This window comes from Chiloscyllium plagiosum, chromosome 16, assembly GCF_004010195.1.
Source record: "Chiloscyllium plagiosum isolate BGI_BamShark_2017 chromosome 16, ASM401019v2, whole genome shotgun sequence".
Taxonomy (NCBI): Eukaryota; Metazoa; Chordata; class Chondrichthyes; order Orectolobiformes; family Hemiscylliidae; genus Chiloscyllium; species Chiloscyllium plagiosum.
The window spans coordinates 22,135,756-22,160,344 of NC_057725.1; the positions used below are offsets into that span (position 1 = coordinate 22,135,756).

The 24,589-nt window shown below is 37.7% G+C and overlaps 1 protein-coding gene and 1 long non-coding RNA gene across 2 annotated transcripts in view; one reads left to right on the forward strand and one right to left on the reverse strand.

Moving 5' to 3' along the window:
• The window catches only part of cstf3 (cleavage stimulation factor, 3' pre-RNA, subunit 3), a 115,176-nt gene that overhangs the window by 15,870 nt on the left and 74,717 nt on the right, over positions 1-24,589 (forward strand). Inside the window, exons 2-3 of the mRNA XM_043705521.1 lie at positions 15,683-15,784; positions 16,084-16,179. Of these exons, the coding sequence (XP_043561456.1) occupies positions 15,683-15,784; positions 16,084-16,179 (198 nt within the window). The remainder of the gene's footprint in view (positions 1-15,682; positions 15,785-16,083; positions 16,180-24,589) is intronic.
• On the reverse strand, positions 10,417-19,897 carry LOC122557686. The gene is made up of 3 exons (XR_006313910.1): positions 19,813-19,897; positions 14,586-14,590; positions 10,417-10,429 (listed from the first exon to the last, which is right to left on the reverse strand). It is a non-coding gene; the product is annotated as an uncharacterized LOC122557686 (long non-coding RNA).

Consider the following 24,589-nt stretch of genomic DNA (forward strand, 5'->3'; position numbering starts at 1 on the left):
TCTCGGTATACAGTCCACCACACGCTTGCTGATAAAGTCTGTGACGGTAGTGGTGTTCTTGTCTAAGGTACCTGCGGATTGTTTGAACATGGCCCAATCAGCCGGTTCCAAACAGCACCAGAGTTGATCTTCTACCTTCTGCGACCAGCACTGGAACCGTATCTGCGAAGGGGTCTCCTGTTTGTGCTTTTGCCTGTAAGCTGGGAGAAGAAGCACGGCATTGTGGTTGGAGTTCCTGAAATTATGGGGGGATTTGGAGCAGTAGGGGGTCTTGAAATCACATAGTCTTAGTCTTACTAGCAGGCAAGCATGCTAATCCCCCTTCCTTGCAGGTTTCATACAGTTGAATGGTTCTGGTGGATTGGATTGTGACTGTTTCCAGTTAAGTGATCCTTCCTAGGATCCTGTGGAGCAGATAGGTTGCAGTTTAGTGTATTTTTGCAGAGTCTGCTTAGGACCCAGTGTAGCAGGTAATTTATTATGTGTTCTTTTTTTAACCGGAGGGAGTTTGCTTAGGATCCAGTGGAGAAGTTCCTGGTTTCAGTTCCAGCCACTTTTGTTTTGTGTAGAAGTGTTTGGCTGCTCTCCAAGTACATTCTGTTAGATTTCATGTCAGGCAGGCATCTTATGGGACCGGGAGCGTTTCCTGTCTGATCTTCCTGGGGCTGTTCTCTCGGGTCCCTCCGTTTTCCGGCAGGCCCCAAACCTGGGGCGCACGTAGGCTGCGTCTTGCTGGCTACTCCAGAAGAAGCGGTCGGATGGGTTGTGGACATCACGTGGTCCGCTGCCTTCACCCAGTAAGCTGACTTTGAGGAAGAGCTTCAAACCCGTGAGTTTAGATAAACATAGTTATTAATTTTTAAATGTATGCTATTAAGTTTAAAGAATGGAGAATGATTGTAGCAACTTAGATCTGCATGCAGGAGCTCGCAAGGAGTCGACCATATCCAGCGGCATCTTGTATCCAGATTCAATTCAATTCAATTTTCGGATTGACAGTGCCTCATTCCTTACTATCCAGTCTTCTAAGTGAGCGAGTAGGAAAGATTTTATTTAGTTACCACATTTACCTTCCTGTAATCTCTGAAAAATCTAGTCAACCCATCAGTCTTTGGGCCTAATTCTACTGGAGAAATGGAACTGCTTTGACTAGGTTCTATCAAGTGATTTTCTGGCATATATTGAATCTTTGTTTTCCTGATTTTGTTTTTCCAGATTTAGACCATACGGATGTTATTTGTTTTGCTACTGATACCTCTACATTTGCATCATGTCTAGCTGAAGGGTACATCCTAGTTATCTCTACCGGTTTCTGTATATTTCCAAAGTAACTTTATTAGATTTTCCTGTTGTCAGCGTACTGAATATTGTGTTTGTCCCAGAATTTCAATTTTGACAGTCAAATATAATTGTCTGCATTTCTTCCCTCGCTCTGTCGCTGTCATCCTCAAATATTCTTACCATCTAACATATAAACATTGCATGGAGTAAAGTAAATATGATATGACTGATTCATCTTCCTATAATCTGGGTTTACAATCCGGTAATTCACTTTAGATTTCTGAATTACCTAAATTATTTTCTGGATTGCTGTGTCATTGATACAACAGACACATGGAAGCAGCATCATCTCCAAGTCATTCACCATCCTATCTTGAAAATATATTGCCAATTCTTCAGCATTGCTGTGTAAGAATCTTGGAACTCCTCCTTAACAGAATTGTGGGCATGCAACATCAAATGGACTGCCGCAGTTCGTGAAGGTAACTAGCAACCACATTCTCTAAGGTAACAAAGGATGAGCTAGTGACATCCACACCACAGAGGTGGACAAAAAAGTAACCCTTTCTGCATCCACAAATATAGATTTGTGTTTAGCCATGTAATTTAAGGACATGTAATTGCTTTTCCTCTTAGCAAAAATCCTTTTTACAGCAATACTTACCATTAGTCTCATTGTACTTAGCTACTTTATCAGACTCCTTTTTCAGACTCTTAAAATTTTGTTGAGTCCCACCAGATTCTCTCAATCACTAGCATAAGATATAGGTGCAGAAATACGCTATTCAACTCATATCTTTCTCACTGTTCAGTGAGAATATCATACCCTGCTAATCCCCAACTGTACTTTCCAGTGTTTTTCCCTATAATCCTCTGGTCCCTTACTGATGAAAAATATCTTTACTATTTAATGGCCCAGTATGAACAGCCCACTGCAGTTTAAAAAAAAATGAAGATTCACTATCTTCTGAGAGAATAAATTCCTCCTTACCTGTTTTAAACGTGCAACCTTTTAATCTGAGATTATGTCGTCTGGTTCTGGACTGTGCCCCAGAAGGGAAAAACACCTTTCTGCATCTATCTTGACCGTTCCCTTAAGAATCAGTGACCCTTACTTCGGTTGTGGGTAAAGTGTTTGAAAAGGTTATAAGAGTTAGGATTTATAATCTAGAGAGGAATAAATTGATTAGGGATAGTCAACATGGTTTTGTGAAGGATAGGTCATGCCTCACAAATCTTTAAGATGATAATCGAACAGGTGGGTGAGGGGAAAGTGATTGGTGTGATGTATATGTAGTTCAGTAAGGTGATTGAAAAGGTGCCCCATGGTAGGCTGTTGCACAAGATATGGAGACATGGGATTGAGGTTGATTTAGCAGTTTGGATCAGAATTTGGCTAGCTGAAAGAAGACTGAGGGTGGTGGTTGATGGAAAATGTTCATCCTGGAGTTCAGCTACTAGTGGTGTACCGCAGGGAACTGTTTTGGGGCCACTGCTGTTTGCCATTTTTATGAATGACTTAGGTGAAGGCAGAGAAAGATGGGTGAGTAAACTTTGGGGATGACACAAAGATCAGTGGAGTCTTGGATAGCTCTGAAGGATGTTGCAGGTTACAGAAGGACATAGACAAACTGCAGAACTGGGCTGAGAGGTAGCAGTTGGGAGTTTAATGTGGAAAAGTGGTGAGGTGATTCACTTTGGAAGGAGAAACCAGAATAGTGTGTACTTGGCAAATGGTAGGATTCTTGATAGTGCAGCTGAGCAGAGGCATTTCAGTGTCCATGTACATAGATTGCTGAAAGTTGCCACCAGGTTGATAGGGTTGTTAAGGCATAGGGTGTGTTAGCTTTTATTGGTAGATGGATTGAGTTTCGGAGTCACGAGGTCAGCTGCAGCTGTACAAAAATGCGGCCGCACTTTGAGTATTGTGTACAGTTCTGGTTACCACATAATAGGAAGGATGTAGAAGGTTTGCAAAGGGTTCAGAGGAATTTTACTAGGGTGTGGCCTAGTATGGAGGGAAGGTCTTATGAGGAAAGGCTGAGGGACTTGAGGCTGTTTTTGTTAGAAGCAGGTTGAGAGGTGACTTATTTGAGACATGCAGGATAATTGGAGGGTTAGGTTGGGTGTAAAGTGAGAGCCTTTTTCCTTGGATGGTGATGGCTAACATAAGGGAACACATCTATCACCCCTCAATTTAAAGCTATAGGACAGATATTAGAGGTAATTTCTTTACTCAGTAGTAGGGCGTGGAATGCAGTGCCTGCAACAGTAGTAGATTCGCCAACTTTAAGGACATTTAAATGGTCATTGGATAAACATATGGAATTGTGTAGTTTGGATTGGCTTCAGATTGGTTCCACAGGTCGGGGCAACATCGAGGGCCGAAGGGCCTGTACTGCAGTGTCATCTTCTGTGTTCTAATCTTGTATGTCCTGATAAAGTGACTTCTCATTCCTCTTTATTTAAACAAATAGAGGCTTAATCTACTCAATCTGTCAAAATAGTCATAGAGATGTACAGCACAGAAACAGACCCTTCGGTCCAACTTGTCCATGCTGACCAGCTATCCCAACCCAATCTAGTCCCACCTGCCAGCACCTGGCCCATATCCCTCTTAAACCCTTTCTATTTATGTACCCATCCAGATGCCTTTTAAATGTTGCAATTGTACTAGCCTCCACCATTTCCTTTGGCAGCTCATTCCATACACATACCACCCTGTGCATGAAAACATTGTCCCTTAGGTCTCTTTTATATCTTTCCCCTCTCACGCTAAACCTATGCCCTATAGTTCTGGACTCTTCCCTAATCCAGGGAAAAGACTTTGTCTATTTATCCTATCCATGCTCCTCGTGATTTTATAAACCTCTATAAGGTCACCCCTCAACCTCTGATGCTCCAGGGACAACAGCCCCAGCCTATTCACCCTCTCCCTATTGCTCTCATCCTCCAATCCTGGCAACATCCTTGTAAATCTTTTCTGAACCCTTACAAGTTTCACAACATCTTTCCGCTAGGAAGGAGACTAGAATTGCATGTAATATTCCAACAGTGGCCTAACCAATGTCTTGTACAGCCGCAACATGACCTCCCAACTCCTGTACTCAATACTCTGACCAATAAAGGAAAGCAGACCAAATGCTGTTTTCACTATCCTATCTACCTGCAACTCCACTTTTCTGTCGCTCAAAGGCAAGGAAGCTACCTCTGTGCCAAAAGACCACCTGCTGAATAGCCACCTTCCACATGGATTTCTATGATTCTGATCATGGGTTCATTCCTACGTCCTGAATTAAAATTGCAGTAGTTTCATTATCTCTGCCTTCAATTTTGCAGGAAATTCCAACTTTTAACATCCTTGATTCTATTAGCTTGGTCTTAGTTGAGTCATGTAAACAGCTCAAGGTAGCTTGTCAACCTTTAAAAAATTTAGCTACTTCCACTGCCATCTTAGTTTCATACTATGACAAACCTGATTTATTGTTAAACTTTACAGACTTCTTTGAATCCTGTAAAACAATCTATTAGATCTTCCAGTTGTCCTATTGCTAAGTACAAGAAAATACTGTGTAACGATCCCACATTGAGGTTCAGTTTGTGAACTTGCTATGTCTCAGTCCTCTGTCTGTATCATCCTCCACTATTCTTATCACCTCAGTCAAAAAGTGTGGTGCTGGAAAAGCACAGCAGGTCGAGGAGCAGGAGAGTCAACGTTTCAGGCACAAATCCTTCAACAGGAATGTTATTACCACCTGACATACTTGCAGTTTCTAATTTTTTCTGCAGTTGTATTGTTAAACATATTGTTATGACACAAATGATTATTCATTCTGGAGAGTCTATCAGATATTTCAGTTAACTTTCTATTCTTTCCTACCTTGTATGGACCATCAGGTGTTGCTTGCAAAGTTTCCTCCTGTAAAGGTAACACCTTATCTCCTGCTTAAAGTGTTTGTATTTTAGCATGCTTAACTGCTAATTCCTTGCCTGTAAAGTATTTCAATTCTCCTATGCTGCTTTGCAGGCTCCCACAGCACTCGCCAAGAGAACAGATGTATAATCAACACATAGGATAGAAAGACAAATATTCAAAAGTTTACCTTGATTAATTTTAGTGGAACTCTTATCTTTTTCTTATTAATTCAAATTAGCTAAACATGATAGGATGTTTTACTGAATCTTTGGTAACAAATAACAAAATCCAGATCTTTGTCCCAAGCCTAAGGATAATCATAATAATTTGCTTTAAGCATTGTCATGAGAGCATGATAATATTTCTGTAAAGCTCCTTGTGTCTGTGGTTTATGTTGAGGACTACCAACTGTTTTGTATGCAAATTGTGCATATTTCTTGGAAAGCCTTAAACAGAAAATTGGAACTTTGATCTGATTGAATTTCTGTCCGTAGTCCAGAAAAGAAAATTGGGCAAATACTTCTACTATGTGTGATTCTTCTCAGAAGGTTGGCTTTATTCATAATGTAAGGACATACTGGTTTCCCACTTTATTTTGGTAATGGTCATACGCAGGAGACTGATGTCCAACTGAACAGTTCCTTCAAATCTGGTATGGTCAAAGTTGCCTGTTTAGTATGTTGAATTTTTAGAAAACTCTATTATGAGTTTATGAAGACTGAGCTAGTCGTTTTCCATATTTTCTGCATGTTCTGTATAGGAATTTAATTTTCCACCTGCCAAATGTCTTTGATTTGTGTGTGTATGTCCACTATCTGTGAATAACTGTCCACTATTTGTCTACTCTTAAGGATATCTCCATTTCCTCTTGAAATTTCATTTTGGCATCATAACAGTACAAATCTGCCTCCACTAAAGTGTGGGCTGATTTTGTACCAACTTGTTTAATTCTTGATCTGCTTGCTGGGCCTCAAATGAAGCCTAAGCACGTTTTTTTTGGATTACCCTCGTCTGCAAATGTTTAGCTATTCTTCACAGTCCAGAAGTCCCAGAACATCTTTGAAGTGAAGAGCTATGTTTATACAGGTGCACAATCCTTTATCCAAAATGCTCAGAATTTGTTGAATTTCAGAATAAGTGACAGTTTCATGGTAAAATTTTTAAAAATCTTACTGGAGCAGCAGACTGAGTAAAGCAGGCCCTGAAACAAAACTGAGGCCAGCGATGCTGCCCCCCCCCAACGTCGCATTTGAGTGACATGCATCGAGTGGATGTTGACTTGGGTTAACTGTGTGCGCGCGCTAAACAACCTTGTTAATAAGAAAAAAAGTTCACAAAAAAACCTTCGGACTTTGGAGCGTTTCGGATAAAGGGATGCCTACCTGTATACTGGAAGGTAGCACTTAGAGAAACAAGATCCAATTGCCTAAGGACAGCAAACAGGCACTTTGGTTATGGAGCAATTTATTCAAAGTGACCTGTTTATGATCATTTGCATGCGATGTATACAGAATTACAGTCAAGGTAGAATTTTGTAACTAATAGACAAAGCCACAGATGTCTATACTTTATTCATATCTAACCGTTATGTATAATATGTGAAAGTACTTGGATTTGTCTTGAACAGAAAATAATCAGCAGTGCTCCAGTGATGAACTGTCTACATGAGAAGAAGGAACTTGCAATTAAATAACAAAGGATTTATGACTTAGTGAAGGACAAACATTGGCACTTAATTTGTGAAAGATTTATATAAGTATTTACATGTATGCAGAATATGTTTTCAAAGATACATTTCAAGTAAGATGCAATATCTTTGTTATATTAAAAGTTAGAAATTATTCATTTGCCATCCTTTTATTTGGGAAAAAATGGAGACAAATAAACATATTTTTAAACAATTGGTTGTGATCTCATTGGTCAGAAATGATAATGAATGTTGCAGTTACAAGAAATTAAACTAGTGTGTCGATTTGTTTATGCCACGCACATACACTTCAGTCATTGCCCTCTGCTTCCTGCCACTCAGCCAATTCTGTATCCAATTTGCCAAATTTTCTTGGATCACTATAGGCTCCTAACTTCATACCCAGTATCCCATGTGGGACTTTATCAAAAGCCTTTCTGAAGTTCTAATAAACTACATTGAATACATTGCTCTTATCTATACACCTGATTACTTCTGAAAAATTCAGTATAATTGGTCAAATGTGATCTCACTTTACCTAACAATGCTGTCTATTCTTTAGTTCCTGACTGTCTGAATGTAGATTAATTCTGTCTGAGTTGCTTCCAGCAGTTCCTCTTCCACTGATTATGGACTGATTTGGCCTGTAGTTTCCTGGTTCATCTCTCTTCTTCCTTGAATAACAGTAACACGTTGATAATCCTCCTCTGGTCAAAGAGGAATTGAAAATTATTACCAACACCTGCAATTTCCTCCCTTTCCTCATTCAGCAGCTTGGGATACATTTTTGTCTAACCTGGAGATTTATCTAGTTATAAACTTGTCAGATCACTTCGAACTTGCTGCTTACATCTTTTAAGTATATTACAGTCCTTCCTATCCTTAAACCTCCCACCATGTTTAAGCCTTAACTTTTGATTCTGCTGAGGAAGTTAGGGCAAATTGTATTTTGACCTTTGAGTCTTTGTTTCTTTTTTTGTTGGGTTGGTCTTCAACTTGTTTCTTTTTCTTTGGGTTTCATACATCAATTCATTCCTTGTTTTGGCACAATCTTTGTTTCTTCACTGTATCCCTTTTTTGACACTGGTAGCATAGGATCCTCTATTTCTGAGGCCAATAAAACAGACCACAATGATCCATTTATGTTTGCATAATTGCTCCCATAAAAAGAGAGAACTTTTTGCAATGTTCTGAACAGGAACACTTACCTGAATTCTGACTACACAAAGTTTCCTCAAGCAAATTGAGTACAAATGAAGCAGGAGCAGAGGTGATTGTTTACAGAATTGGTGCTGTAGTGTGCGGCCAAGGTTACCTCCATACGATAGACCCATCTGAGCAAGATCCTAAGAGTGGTAGATGGAGTTTAATTTAGATAAGTAGAAGGTCCCGCATTTTGGAAAGACAAATCCTAGCAGGACTTTTATACACTTAATGGGAAGGTCTTGGGGAATGTTGCTGAACAAGGAGACCTTGGAGTACAGGTTCATAGTTTCTTGAAAGTGGAGTTGCAGGTAGACAGCATAGTGAAGAAGGCATTTGGTATGTTTGCCTTTATTGGTCAGTGCATTGAGAATAGGAGGTCATGCTACGGTTTTACAGGACATTGGTTAGCCACCTTTGGGATACTGCATGCTCTATGAAGAATGTTGTGGAACTTGAAAGGGTTCAGAAAAGATGTACAAGGATGTTGCCAGGATTGGAAGGTTTGAGCTATAGGGAGAAGTTGAATAGGTTGCGGCTATTTTCCCTAAAGCATTGGAAGCTGAGGGGTGACATTATAGAGTTGTGATTTATAAAAATGAGGGGCATGGATAGGGTGAATAGCCAAGTTCTTTTCCCCAGGGTAGCAGAGCCCAAAACTGGAGGGCATAGGTTTAAGGTGGGAGGGGGGGAAGATTTAAGAGGCCTGAAGGCCAACTTTTTCATGCAGAGGGTGGTGCGTGTATGGAATGAACTGCCAGAGGAAGTGACGGAGGCTGGTACAATTCCATCATTTAAAAGGTATCTGGATGGTTGCATGAATAGGAAAGGTTTAGAGGAAAATGGGCCAAATGTTGGCAAATGAGACTAGATTAATTTAAGATATTTGATTGGCTTGGACAAGTTGGACCAAAAGGGTCTGTTTCCATGCCGTTTATCTCTGACTCTTGTCTTTATCTGTTTAAAATCACACAACACCAGGTTATAGTCCAACAGGTTTAATTGGAAGTACATTAGTCTTTCATCAGGTGGTTGTGGAGGACACAGTTGTAAGGCACAGAATTTATAGCAAAAGTTTACAGTGTGATGTATCTGAAATTATATGTTGAAAAATACCTTGACAGACAATCAAAATTTTAAGTGTAAAATTTGCAAGTGAGGTAAATAAAACTAGTTAATAACCAGTTTTCATTGAAAATAAGAACTAGGAGTAGGCACTTCTGTTCCTTGAGCCTGCTCTGCCACTTCTCCCTCTCTGACCCCACCTTCCTTCCACTTATCTTACTGACTGTGTACCTTCCAGCTACCAACCGGATTCACTCCTCCCGTCGACCAACCAGGTCGTACCCACCACCTGTATTCACCCTACCATTCTGACTCTCTCCCCACCCTTTAAACCTCCCCTACCCCTACCTTCATTCCTGAAGAATGCTTATACCTGAAACGTCAACTTCTCCACCTGAGGCATGCTGTGTTTCTCAGTCTCTTGCTTGTCTGCTTTGGATTTCAGCATCTGTAGCTTTTTTTTTCTGTGCCATTTCATATGATCATGGTTAGAGACAAAAAAACCTGCAAATACTTGAATCCAAAATAGACAGGTAGGAGGCCTCTTTCTGTCTACACTCCATATGATCATGGCTGATCTCATCTTGGCCTCAATTGCATTTTTGTGCTTGCTCATTAAAAATCTGTCTATTTCCTCAGATTTAGTCATGTCCTAGCATCTACCATATTCCGGGTTAGTGAATTTTGCAAATTCATGACCCTTTGAGAGAACTAATTTCTTCTCATTTCTGTTTTAGATCAATTATCCCTTATTCAAAAAGTACAACCTCTTGTTTTAAATTACTCCGCTTGAGGAACCATCCTTTCTGCATCTAGTTTGTCAATCCCCTTTTAATTATCTTGTATATGTCAATTAGATCTCATTCTTAATTCTCCCTCAAGGCTTCCCTTAAGAACTCTAGAACTAGAATGAGAATTAGAATTGTCCCTTTTTAATCACAACACAAGGCAATACTACTCTAGGTGATATTTAAAAAAAGCAAAAGAAAGAAAACACTTTGATAGATCAATGGTCTAAAAGCAACTGAAAATTTTGAGGGATTAGATTAGATTAGATTAGATTACAGTGTGGAAACAGGCCCTTCGGCCCAACAAGTCCACACCGACCCGCCGAAGCGAAACCCACCCATACCCCTACATGAGTCGGGAATTGAACCCGGGTCTCTGGCGCTGTGAGGCAGCAGTGCTAACCACTGTGCCACCCGATTCTCACCGTGCCACCGATTCTCAATTCACTACTTTTCTACTTGACAAATTGTATTGCTGACAGCCATAGACTGATGAAAAAGCCTTCCAAACAAGGCTTTGATAGAAACTGAATTATTTCAAGTCTCAGCAAGTGATCACAGTTAACTTTGCACTGTTTACCAAGTAGCCAAAATACTGAGATATGGAAACTTTAAAGTTCCCAAATACACCAGCCAAGAAAGGGACAGAGTTTGAGACTTGAAAACTTGGAAACCTTTTCCTTCTAACTCTGTCGTATTTTGGGACAAAAACCAAGACCAAAAATGATTGCTTGGAAATGATCTGTACAGAGGTCCATCATCTCTTCCAACCAGGCTTTCTATCAATTAATAAACAATAAACCTATCTTTTATCTCCCTATAAGCTTTTCTTGTCTGTTTTTCTAGAGTTGTACATAAACTTGACTTCCTGTAATAAGGCAGGTGGCATACAGCCCCATTAAACTTGTGACAACGTTCTTTGGACATTTTCTAGATTTATCAAGATTTACCAATCATTTCAGTACCTTTTTGTTTTTGTCTCACATGTAAATAGATCCGTAGTCATGTATTTATGTGCTCATAATGCCTCTTCTGGAGGATGCTGATATTTGTGTGTACTCATCTACTGTCAGCTGATGAGCAAAGGCTTTTAAATTGGGACTTGTATGGCTTGTACAGCTTTGTGTGCACATGCATGCATGTATGCGTGTGTGTTTGACTTATGTATTTTATTTGGAAGATAGAAGGCAGACTACTACGTCCCCTGACTGCCTGTGCAGAGGGTCTGCTAATACACGGTTTTGCATTCACATATTGACTTTGAGGAGCTAAATGTAACATTTCGTCGTGGTTGTTTTAGACTTCAATTTTGTGAATTGTGTGCTTTGATACAAAGCAAGTCTGCACCGCCATCCTGTCTTGATGCTTTTGAGTCACTGTGTTACCTCATTTTGTATGGGGTAAGTGTACATAGTATGGTTGCTAGGTATGAAACACATTTGCCTAAATTATAGTCCCTGTCCCTACTTATTCCATTTCTTGTGGGAAAGATTGCCAATAGGTTTTATTTAAAACAAAGTTGTCATATTTGTGATTTATGCTGTAAATAAAATAAAAATGTGCATACTGACTGCATTGTTTTTATTATTTAGTATATATTTTTACATTGATTATGTGGACCTCCTTGATCACCTAGAATATTTGATCAACCACCTCCTTCACTCCTGGTCCCATAGGTACTGGTTAATAAAACGTTTTCTGTATGTTATTATGGAGAAAAATTTCTCAATGTTATTTCAGTATAAGTTGCACTTTCCTGATGCATAATGTATGTTGAGGACCTCCTTTACAACATGTGTATAAGAACTAGGAGTAGGCCATCTGGCCCTTCAAGCCTGCTCCACCATTCAACAAGATCATGCCTGACCTTTCCTGGCCTTAGCTCCACTTGTCCATTCTCCTTAATTCCTTTACTGTTCAAAAAAACATTTATTGAGGAAGCCTCAACTACTACACCTGGCAGGGAATTCCATAGATTCATAACCCTCTGGGTGAAGAAGTTCCTTCTCAATTCAGTCCTATATCTTATTGCATTCCATCTTGGATTTAACATTGACATGTGTGCAAATCCCTGCATGCCATCTGTTGCCCATCTCCAAACTGTTCCAGCCATTTTTTAAAAACCCTCCATGTTGCTCCAGTTTTAGTTCCTGTTCCACTGCTGATATTGCCTTAAGCCATCTTGGAATAAGTTGCATTGTTAGAGAAAGTGAGGACTGCAGATGCTGGGGATCAGAGCTTAAAAATGTGTTGCTGGAAAAACGCAGCAGGTCAGGCAGCATCAAAAGAGAAGAAGAATCGACGCTTCGGGCATAAGCCCTTCCTCAGTTGCATTGTAGTTGGTTAGAGGTTAGTGATTTGATGATCTCTGGTGGTTATTGAAGCTGCTAGTATTTTCCATGAGAATATCCACGTAGTAACCAAACTATCAACAGCTGCCATACTCTGTCCTAACATTTAGCAAAGTGATTAAAGAAAAACTAGCAAACAAATTTTATTTGGGTAGGATTGAATGTTTTCTGCATTTGTTACTTGAGAATCTTTAGGTCTTACTACAGAACTGTGCTTCTCTGTACAAATCTAATCAGTTGATTCTACTGACTTGTTAAAATTCTAAAAATTTATTTTCATACTTTCCAACCAGTTTGTCTAAAGAAATGATTACACTGCAGCTTCAGTGTTGTTCCAATGTTAAATCATGAGTAAAGCTTTACTGCTCAAGTTCAATTACCACAAATGGTTCAGTACCGTTTTTAAATGTCAAGGAATTCCTGCTATTTCAAAACCATGAGAAGGGGGGAAATAATTGGATGCTGGCTATCTTAATCGTAACTTTCTCGTGTTACTCAGTCGAATGAGTTATACCTCTGAATGAGGGAGAAATATTCAATTTGTGTTGGCAGTACTCCATTTGATGGGAGAAAAATGACCTTAATGGGAGTCTGATTAATACTCTTACACATAGGTTTAGACTTTGAATTTGTTTTATTTTGTTTCTTTATGTAAATTCAAGGCTTGAGGTAAAATTTAGATTTGAGTTAGCAGAGTTTGACTTTACAAATGTATTTTCTTCTGTAAAATCAGAACTTGCAAGTTATCATGGTTATTAGTTTGACGAGAAGATTATGGACGTTGCGGAGCTTTGAGTAATAATGGTCAAATACCTTATTGCTTTCATAAGAAACGAATAACCTTTTGCATTCTTACATTACTTCACCCAAGAATGATCCACATTTTAAATATGTGGTGCTTTTTTATGTCTCATTTTATTTTTCTCAATTCTCTTACACCTTTTCCTGGTTAAAAGGAGGTTGCCTTAGTGTTTCTGGATGAAGTTTAAGTAAATATGCTTGCTTTATTTTGACTATAATTATCACCTCAGCATGTAGCATGTATGATCAAGTCCAGATGTGAACTTTCAAAGGTGCTGTGGATAGTAAATCAGATGGACAAATGTTAGGTGTTTCCAAATGCCGTCAACATTTAAGTGATGTTCTTGATCTGACTTTGCTCTTACGAGATGTGGTCTGAAATCTGTGACACATTTGTTCAGGAACGTTTTTAAATTGTTCATTTGACCTATTAGGTTCCATTTTCGTATTATCAAAATGGATACTGGCAACTGTCAATAAATTAAGATACATCAACACATTATTTCAAGACAATTATCTTATTAACATTCAGGTCTTCTGTAAACGAAGTTACAGTGCATTTGTCTTGCCAATTATCTCTCCTTCTCATCTCTCCTAAAGTCATTGACTTATTCCTAGGTGATGCAGTTTGTATCCAGTAACTGTCTCACATTCTTCTTGTTTGAGTGCCAGTGGTATTTGGTAAATCAAGGTGTTGTGTGATTATGCCTTCACTTGCTGTTCACAGGCGTGCTGTATTCCAGTGAAAGGTGTTTCATTTAAAAACTTTTTCTCCTGTTTTCCCATTGCTACGATCCCAAACTTATGCTTGTGGCAGAGATAATCTGATAAAGGACAGACCTAGTATTGAATATGGAAAATGCATTATCTGAATCACTTAACTACCCGCTGACCTTAGAGTGGTTGTACCAACAAAATAACACCAGCAATCACTTATTTTGCAATTTCAGGATGTTACCCTCTGTAAAAACTGTACAGCTTGAACCCTATGTTGGATTGTTGATTTTTAAGTCAAGATGAGCTGAATTATCCTTTCACTCCAGTATAAAATACAGTTTAAATTATTGTGCGCAAGCATGGGTTTGAACCCAGATGCAAGAACTGAAGAATGCCGTTCAGCTCCTCTGGCCTGTTCTAAAACTGAATTAGTCACATGATTTTTATGATTTATATATCCTTGAGAATGCAAAACATCTGCCAATCTTTCTTGAAAGTTTTGACTGAGCTAGAATTCACAGATTTTTGTGATGTTCCAGATTATTACCAGCCTTATGTGGAGGGCAGAGTACTGAATTCACTTCGCAATGCCAAAGTCTAACTTCAATGATTTTGCCAACTTATTTTGAATCCCATCTCAAAAACGATTCTCTTAACCCTGAGAAATAATTTTCTCCTTTGTGATTTGAGAACATCAAACTCTTCCAAAGTACCTAATACCTAATATTTTAAAATGTACATTTTTTTTCCTCGGGAGTTGGTAGCCTCCCTTATACTCAATCTGCCCCATTTTTTGCATACCTACTTTCTGTATCTAGTAACCACTGTGGCTCAGTGGTTAGCACTGTTGCCTCTCAGTGCCAGGGACCCGGGTTCAATTCCTGCCTTGGGCGACTATCTGTGTGGAGTTTGCACATTCTCCGTGTGTCTGCGTGGATTTTCTCCAGGTGCTCAGGTTTCCTCCCACAATCGAAACATTTGCAGGTTAGGTGAATTGGCTGTGCTAAATTGCCCATAGTGTTAGATGCATTAGTCTGGGGTAAATAAAGAATAGGGGAATGCGTCTGGGTGCGTTACCCGTCGGAGAGTCGGTGTGGACTTGTTGAGCCGAAGAGTCTGTTTCCATACTGTAGGGAATATAATCTAATGTCTCTAACTCAGGTGCCGTGTCAACTGCACCTTCCTGTTCTGTGTGGCATCGAGGGATTTACCTCTAAAAATGGCATGATCTGTTGACTGTATTTAAGAAAAAATCAGATACTAAAGATGTTAAGTTGCTTGTATTGACAAATTATTTCAGTTGATGGAATGCTTAATATTTTCAAGTTGGTCAAAACCTTAGTTTTTATTTAGGAGGAATGTTTTGAAGGTGATACATTAATCTCAAGTTTAAACTGGTGATCTGCTAAAACCGATTTTTACTCAACCCATCCAGTTGTATTAAAACCCAGTAAACCTTACTGCAGAAGCTGGAATCTGTACTGAAAACAAATGCTGGAGATCACAGCGGGTCAGATGACATCCACTGAGAGAGAAAGCAAGCTAATATTGAGTCTAGATGACTCTTCAGAGAGCTCTGAAAAGTTATCCAGACTCAACATTAGTTTTGTCTCTCTCCATGGATGCTGTCTGATTCGCTGTGATCTCCATGTATTATAACCATCCATGCTCAAAATTTAAGCATTTCAGTATTATTGTGCTGTGGGGATGCAACTTGCGTGTTTTAATTTCAAAGGTTATTACAGAAATTTTCTGTAATTTGCTGTATGAGTTGATGCAGCTTTGTTAGTGTTTGAATCATTCAGTTTTTAAATATAAAACCGCTAGATGTGGTACACATGATTGTGTAAGTTTATGCTCTTTTTCTCCACAGGCCCCAGAGTATGTTCCTGAAAAAGTGAAGAAGGCAGAAAAGAAATTAGAAGAAAATCCATATGACCTTGATGCATGGAGCATTCTCATACGAGAGGCACAGGTTTAGTGAAATAGGGTTATGTTTGTTTGCTATACAGTTCAAAAACTTGCACAATATGATTTCTAAAGCAATTGTGGATATTGCCTCTTATTTAGATGACTGGGGAGGAAAACATCCAAAGCTTATGACTGCATATTTTTAAACACTGTTAAAAAGAAAAATTACTTTTGATGGTTTTTACTTTTAGAACCAACCCATAGACAAATAGATGACTGGGGAGGAAAACATCCAAAGCTTATGACTGCATATTTTTAAACACTGTTTTAAAAAAAATTACTTTTGATGGTTTTTACTTTTAGAACCAACCCATAGACAAAGCGCGGAAGACCTATGAGCGACTTGTTACCCAGTTCCCGAGCTCTGGCAGATTCTGGAAACTATACATTGAAGCTGAGGTTAATACTTTTTCTTCTTAATTTTATAGGTTAATTTTAAAGTAACATTCCCTGCTTCATGAAGTTCAAACCAGTGAGTTATTTTAGACAATCGTTTTAGGTGAATATTCAGACTCTTAACTAAAGATGGTCGGGACTTAATATTTGTAGATACAGACTGTATTTTATGTAGGGATTTAAAGCATTTTAAATGAAATTTTAATGGGTGGGCCTATTGCACACCAATGATTGTTGCATGTTGAAGTTGCAACAACATTAAAATAGTCTTTAATGGTATCTGATGTGCTTTGGCCTTTTATTCAGTTGTCATGTGTCTCTTTATTGCCTCCCGTGTCATTTCTTTAGAGTTCATTTATTCTGTTCACTCACAGTATCTTGTATTTAATAGTATATTATCAAGCTGAGGCATTTTGTTTTCCAACAGAGATTATTAATCTTTTTAATTCTGTATTGTTTGATTAAACTTTATTTCCAATCTAGGGCTAGCATTGTTCTGATCAGCCTGCAGCTATTTCTGACCTTGCTTTATTTTATCTTTAAAAAGTTTGAAATAAATGCTTTAGATACTCATGCCAGACACAATCAAAAGATTAAGTCATTGAATATGTGTAATTAAATTAATGCTTTTAAGTAACATTATATTAAAGTCCTGGTTTAATAAACTATTTAAATAAACAATCTTCATATTCAGTAGTTAATATTAGTTGTTTGTCATTACTAATTTCATGAACATTAATGTATTTGAAAAAATTGAGTCTTGAAACCAGGTCCTAACAAAAATTGCTGTTTCTTTCATGGTCCATATTGACTTTCAGCATCCATTTCTTGCTGTGAGATTGTTTTGGTACAATACATAGTCTAGTTAAAACAAGGGTTTGTCATGCCATGACATTTCAGTTGTCACTGTTGCACAAAGGCTAATTGTCTTTGAGGAAACAGACTTAACAATAATGTATACCATATCTTAATGTGATTTTGTTGTCTTAGAGGCAGTGTCTAGAATGATAGTGCACTGTCCATCGTCCACCTACCATCACACCAGTTAAAAACACAGGATTGAGACCAAGTTAATCATGGTTGTTGCAAACTGATCCTTCCACAGAGCCATAATGAGAATAACTTCAGGTCCAGCCATTTGTCAATTTCTTTTTACTAGATTGAAATGAATGCAGCTTTCACAAACCTGGTAAACAGCAAGATACCATGATATCAGGTCAAGCTATAGTTTTATTTGTGAATTTTGTTCTCTGCTGATACTTTTTACCAGATGGATATAATGTTATTTTATTAATCCTATAGCAATTGTAACCATATGTAATGTGACCTTAATTCAAAAAGAATCCTCCGAGCTGTAATCTTGCACAGGAGAATCATTAAAAAATTTGTTTTTTTCCACAACATTGCCTGTATTTTGTTGACACTACAGTCTTCATTTTGGCATTGTTTTTATACACTATCTCTGATTTATTTGTTTTTAATATGCTTCATGGAACTGATTTTCCTGTTTTTTTCTCATCTTTTGGATTAGATAAATTTGTTTTGTCAATCAGTTCATTCCTGTTCATTTTTCTTATGGCTTTTGCAACCCTACCACAAATAACATTCAATTTTGGCAGAACTTGGTGTTTTAAATGTTCACCATGGAATTGGAGATCGTGTGATTCAGTTTGAGTTTCTGTTCTGAACTCTGCTAGGCACAGTCGGGGCAGAAGAGAATGGTATTGAGAAAAACAGAAAGGATGTCTTCTACCTTCCACTGATGGAGCCATAAGTATTAAAGAAGTCTAGAAGCTGTTATGTATGAAAGACTAATTGTAAATGCACAGGGATAGATAGCAACAAAATATTGCTTCTTGCAATGTGAAAACAATATATCTAAATCGTATTATAAATTTTGAAAAGCAAATTTGGCAATAAAAGTAACATGGCTAATTAGACAATAGGGTAAAGTGCCCCAATACTTGATGTAAGTGAGTTAATTGGGGAGATAATTTGAAAAATAAGGTTCATATGTTTATCAGGTGGTTATTTGAATAAAATTTGTTAGGAAACAGCAATTGTGGTGAGTACTAGAAATTTCTGAGATTACATGAATTTTGCAGGCATCTAAGGTAAATTCAGGAGAACATGTGAGATGCAGACTAATTTAATCTGCACTGAGATTTCAATCTTCCACGTATTTTCTAGTGTAAAGCAAATTATTAAAGTAACAGCCCAGCATTGTGGCTTTGTTTTGTGTAGGCAGTAATTTTGAAATGAAACCTGTTTAAAGTAGAATTGATCAGCTTAATAGTACGCAAACATTGAGAACAGTAAGTTGTACCTTGAATTTTTCCCATTATACTGAGTTATCTGATGTCTTAGATTCATAAATACAACATTGCAATAAGTTCTACCCACATATTGTTGTAACACTTCCCTTTCAAACTTTCCCATATGTCTCCCAAAAGCTGTCTTGAGATGGCGCATTATTTCACAAATGTCCTTTAGCATCTCACAAGAAAAATCTTAATCAAATATTTAACAGGTAATTATGAAGCCTGATTTCGTCTTCACCAGACATGTCTAAACACGCACTACCCAGCAAGCATTACTTGTGTATTCTAAGCGTTAGTCCACAAAACTTAACTTGCACAGGAGCATTTGGTAATCAGGGCAATATACTGTGCAGCTAAATAAAAACTTTGTGTGCTTGTTTGTGATTTCTTGATGGTGGGTTCCTATTGAAACAAAACTGATTTCTGAAAGTGAGTTTCAGCACTTCTACTGTTGACCACTCTCAACATGGCATGTATGCAGAGGAAAAATTGAGAGAATGAAGAAACACTTGAAATCAAAATTGGATTCTGGAATGTGTATTTTAGAATTGTGGTAATGCCCTCAATTTTGTTTGTTACTGAGAGATAACTACTTCAGAATTTTATTTTACAACTCATTTTAGTGCATTCCATATATACATTCATATATTAGACATCTGTGCAGAACTTACTTAAAAGCAAAACTATCAAACACGTTTGCACAAGAACGATGTGGGCACATTGGAAGGTTCCATTTTGTAATATCTATACTTGTATCCTTACCAGTCGCAAGTTGTCTTAAGGCAGTGTGGTAATGGGTCTGCATTATCACGCAAGACCAAAGGTTACGATGTCTATGATTCTGTGATTAGTGTAGATATTTTTAATCAATCTGATCAGACCTATTGTGAGCAGGTGGGACTTGAACCTGAGTCTTCTGTTCCAGAGATATTGACACTACCACTGTACCACAAGAACCCCTCAAATGTATACTGTGGCAAAAGCAATGCTTTTAGCAGTTGCAGTTTGATAGGTTTCAGAACTCTGTTTTGTATGTGATGCCACAGCATGATTACTTTGGAGCAAATTGGAATGATGGTTTTATGGAAGGTAAAGTAGCAATAGGAAGTTGGGTACTCCAAAAGATTAGGATAATTGTTTTTGTACCTGCCATTTTATTGTCTTAAGATGATGTGATTCAGTCTGTCTCAATCAAATTTTAAATAGAAGCAGGTACACCGCACATAACTACCCATAATTTGCTATTAGGGATCTGAACGGCCAAAGTAGAACAAATAAAAACTCTAGCTACTGCTTTGGAGATTGGGATGGTGACTAGCAGCAGATAAGGAGTAGCCAACATCCTGGCCAATATTTCTGTACTATCAGATTCAAGAAAAATCAATTATTTGGTCATCACCCATTACAACCAATGGGAGTTTGCAGTGTGCAATTTGGCTTCCACATTCCAACAATGCCTGTGCCTCAAAAGTGCTTCATGATATTGAAAATGCATTTAGAATATTTGGTGGTAATGAAGGGTTCTGTATAGGTGACAGACTTTAATCAATGCTAGAATTTCCATTTTGCAACTGATTGATATCCTTTTAACATTAACACAGGTGGTGGAGGGGGGAAATGTTTACAAAGATTTTTTTAAACTCCCATTTATAACAGATGTCTCGCATGAAACATTCCAGATTTTCTTGAATATAGAACCATTTTTGAAATGAGCTTGCTTCTAAATAACAGATTCTACCCCATGACAATTATTTTTAAAGCTTAGTTATCTGATCCCATTCCAGGTATTCAAAGACTAGAGTTATTACCCCTTGTTTCCACAAGAGAAAATTGGTTTCACTCTTACAAATATCTTTTCATAAAACCTCTCAATTAGATGAGTATTATTTTGGGTAGAGAAGGTTTTAATCTGTGTTCTAACTTGATTTTAAATTTTTAGCCCTGCTATCATTCTAGCGATTGGTGTTTCCAAAGCATGAAATGTGGTCCCCATAACTAAATACAGTATGTAGTTCAGCCCTACGTTGGTATAATACCTTACACCCCTTTGTATTCTACCTCTCTTTTTAGAGAGCATTGGCCTTTTCTCATAGTTGTCAAATGGCTTTGGACTGTGTTCCTTCCCAGTTCTTAGTTTCTCACCATTTAGAAACCATTCTTGTCCATCCTGGATCTTTTCTTTCCCAACAATGAACTTTACATTTGTCACAGTTTTGCCCACACACTCCTTTTAAACTTACTGCTCAAATCTGTTCCACTTAACTTAGTGTAAGCAACAAACTCGATCAACAACAGATAAGACAATTTCTAAGCTTACCTTAATCTTTGGTCTGTCAACTCCATTGGCTGGATGACTAGTTTGTTGCACGGTTTTAATTCCCATACTGAGATTACCATGAAGGACTCCTCAACCTCTCCTCTTGACCTAATGCTGCTGGTCCTCCAGGTTAAACTACCACCAGTTGCCTCACTGAAAAAGCGGCTCTATGATCTAATGTCACCTTTTTAACCTTGAAGGGAAATGTTCAATCTATTGATGGTGTATACTTTTTTAAATGAAATATGAAAAGCAGACGCAACTTATGAATGAAACCTTCCAATTTTAAGCTTTGCCAACTTTTAAATTTGCTAAAGGCCTATCTTTTCTAAGCATTTTATTTTACAACTATCCTCACATGAGGAAGGCTGGAAATTTATTCACATTTCCTAAATCCTTCCTCTTTCTGGATGATGAAACTAGTCAGATGTGATACAGGGTACAAGAGATCTTTGAATGTAGTATATTTAAATAATGGAAAAGGTCACCATTGTCTCCCACCTAGTATGTTACAGAACTCTCCCAATGCACTTAAATGCCAAGGGTGGGGAACAGAGAGAAATTATTTGAATGTTTTCAACTTTAATATAGACCCCTGTCTATTTGACTTTGTTTAGGCAATAGCTAACACAACCTAAGAAACAGGTGTAGGCTATTTTATCCCTATAACCATTTTGACATTGAATTTGATAATGGTTAGCTGTGCTTTCCTGTTTGTCCAATCCCCCTCCCATTTGCATACACACAGAAACCATGATTGAAATGCTGTACAATGTAATTAGTTTTATTTTGAAAATTGTATGCTTTAGGTTATATCAAGTAAACTACTTTTTAAAAACATTCAAATTCAACCCATCTTCCAATGCAAACATTGCATTATTTGATTGCAAATTTTTTAAAAAACTCTTTCATTTTGCATTTTTGAGGAATCCTGACCGACTTCTATTAAAACTTTTGTTCTAACTCCGCTTTGAACTGTCGAAGTCAGGAACGTTCCTCCTTATGTTCGTGTTTAAATTTCCTTAAATTAATCTCTTATACATTTATATCTTAAACTCTTATCATTGGTGCACACTTGATGTCATCAAAATCTTGCTTTCTGATAAGCTTTGACACTTCTGGTCCATTAAATTCCAGTGTCTGTATCTACAATGTAAACCTGCCATGGTGTACACTAGACTTTTTCTTCTGTCATACTGTAGTGTCTGAACTGCAGATACTCCAACACTCCAATCAGTTCTACCTTTCTGGTTAAAATGTCTCTGCTTCGCTGCTTCCCAAATTGCTGTAACTTGCTGTTTAACTTTGAATAATAAAAGCATCTCAAAAAAGGACAATGTATGTTGTCTTATTAAAATTCTTGCATCTTTGCTATCCTAAATATAATGAACTCAAAGGGGGTGATTTGTTTTGACTCAGTGTGTCATACCACAGAAGATTGACTAATGGAAAATTTCTGCATTAAATTGATGCTACTTATTCTCTTCACTGCCCTCCACTGCATCAAAAACTATGTTCAAGATCGATCAGCAAGTAGCCGGTTGGATTCCTGATTCTCTAAAGTGCAAATGAGGAATTGCATTTGTTTTAACTTACCTAAATCTTCAAATAGAAGTTAGTTGAGCAAACTAATTTTGGTTATACATTTGCTTCCTGTGTAATCTAACCCCTCCTTTTTGTGCTAGTTAATTTCCACAGCTTCTGTAGATTGTCTGTCATCTGACAGACAATGTAACAACAGACCTGAGATCCTTTATTTTTGCATTAACTCACACACTGGAAGGTGTAATTTTGCTACTTAGTGATGTGAAGAATTCATAGCATTGCTAGACTGTCCCAACTAAAGCCTTACATATAGAATTTGAGGTATTTTATGTTTTGACTTCTAACAAAAAACTAATTACAGTAAAGTTGCAGTCAATGGATGAATCAAAAAAATCAATTTGGAATATTCCCCAGCAGTAATGGGAATCAGAAGTCATTTTGTTGAAAAAGTTAAAAACACTATTTTGTACTTTCCAGATTCTAGAAAGAGTTGAGGCTCTTGAGAGTTATTTCTGTGATCCGATCACTTGTTCACCTTTGTGGAATCTAGGACATTTTCTTTTGGCCTTACTCATATTTGAACTATGATCCACTGTAACAAAACTCCAAACATCATAATTGATCTGTTAGACATTGACATCTGCAAATTATAAGAAACAGTGAAGGGATAGTTTTCAGAAGTTTTTTTTCCATTATCAAGTATCAGGAAGATTAAATATAAATGTTGCAAACAATCAAATAAATAGGCTGGATTAAAACTGAAAGAACTGCAGATGCTGTAAGTCAAATAAGTTGCTGGAAAAGCTCAGATTTGAGGAAGGTTCACTAGACCTGAAACATTAATTTTGATTTGTTTTCATAGATACTGCCAGACCTGCTGAGATTTTCCAGCAACTTCTACTTTTGTTATAAATATGTTGGAAATGTGTTAGGACGCAGAGTAAGATAAAAATATTTGTAAAGAATTTCCTGGATGAACATGGTTATTTATGACACTGAGTTAGCTTCAGTCCCCAGGAATTAATGCAAAGTGAGTGAATTATGCTGTTTTTGGTGCACAATTTCTTGAAACCTTTGTGCTTTCCCCATCTATACCTCTTGGCAAATTGCACAGATGATTATAACCCTGAAATTATGGATCGTTTGCAATTTACTCAACTTCTCTTGCCAACACAATTTCAACTATAGCTTGTTTTTGTCCAAATGATAAATTTGAAACCAAAACTATCAAAATGCTAAATAAAAACTGAAAGAATTGCAGGTGCTGTAAATCGGAAACAAAATTAAAACAGTGGAAAAACTCAGGTCTGGCAGCATCTGTGGAGAGAAGTCTGACTCTTACCCCAAAATGCTGTTGTTCGGTTGAAATACCTACAATGTACATTGGCCTGCAAACTTATTAACTGAAGGTTAGCGAAATTTGTCTGAGCTGGGTATTACCAACATTCTTTTTGTTTGATTTCCAGCATTTGACTTGCTTGTAGAGCAAAATGCTCTTGGCTGTTGATATCTTTTTAACAAAAAAAACTTGGCCATCAATGATATCTCAAATGGCTGTGAATTACACTATAGACAACAGAAAGAGCTCAGTAGTTTCTGACCATTTTTGGAATGGTGTCCTTAACCTGTCACTAAGTTCCTTATAGTCATGTGCAAAAAGCATAAATCCAGTTTAAAGTGACCACCAGCGATCTTTGAATGTCATCTGAGTAGATTTTGGAACATGGAATATACCAGTTTAGACTTGGGGAAACAGGGCTCCACCATTTTGCAATTTTATGAATGAGAGTTTATTCATTTTGGTAGCAAAAATAAGGCAGATTATTATTTGACCCCCCCCCAAATTTAAAATGAGACCTGGATGTCCTCATGCACCAGTGTCTGAAGGTGTGCAGGTACAGCAGGCAGTAAAGATGAACTATACGTTGGCCTACGTAGCAAGAGGATTCAAGTTCAGGAAGAACGATGTCTTGCTGTAAGACCATACTTGGAATATTGTGTGCAGCTTTGGTCTCCTTTATCTGAGGAAGGATTAGATTCAACCCTGCCAAGTGTGAGGTGGTCCATTTTGGAAAGACAAATAAGAATGCGGAATACAGGGTTAACGGTAGGGTTCTTAGTGAGGTGGAGGAACAGAGGGATCTTGGGGTCTATGTTCATACGTCTTTGAAAGTTGTCACTCAGGTGGGTAGAGCTTGTAAGAAGGCCTATGGTGTATTAGCGTTCATTA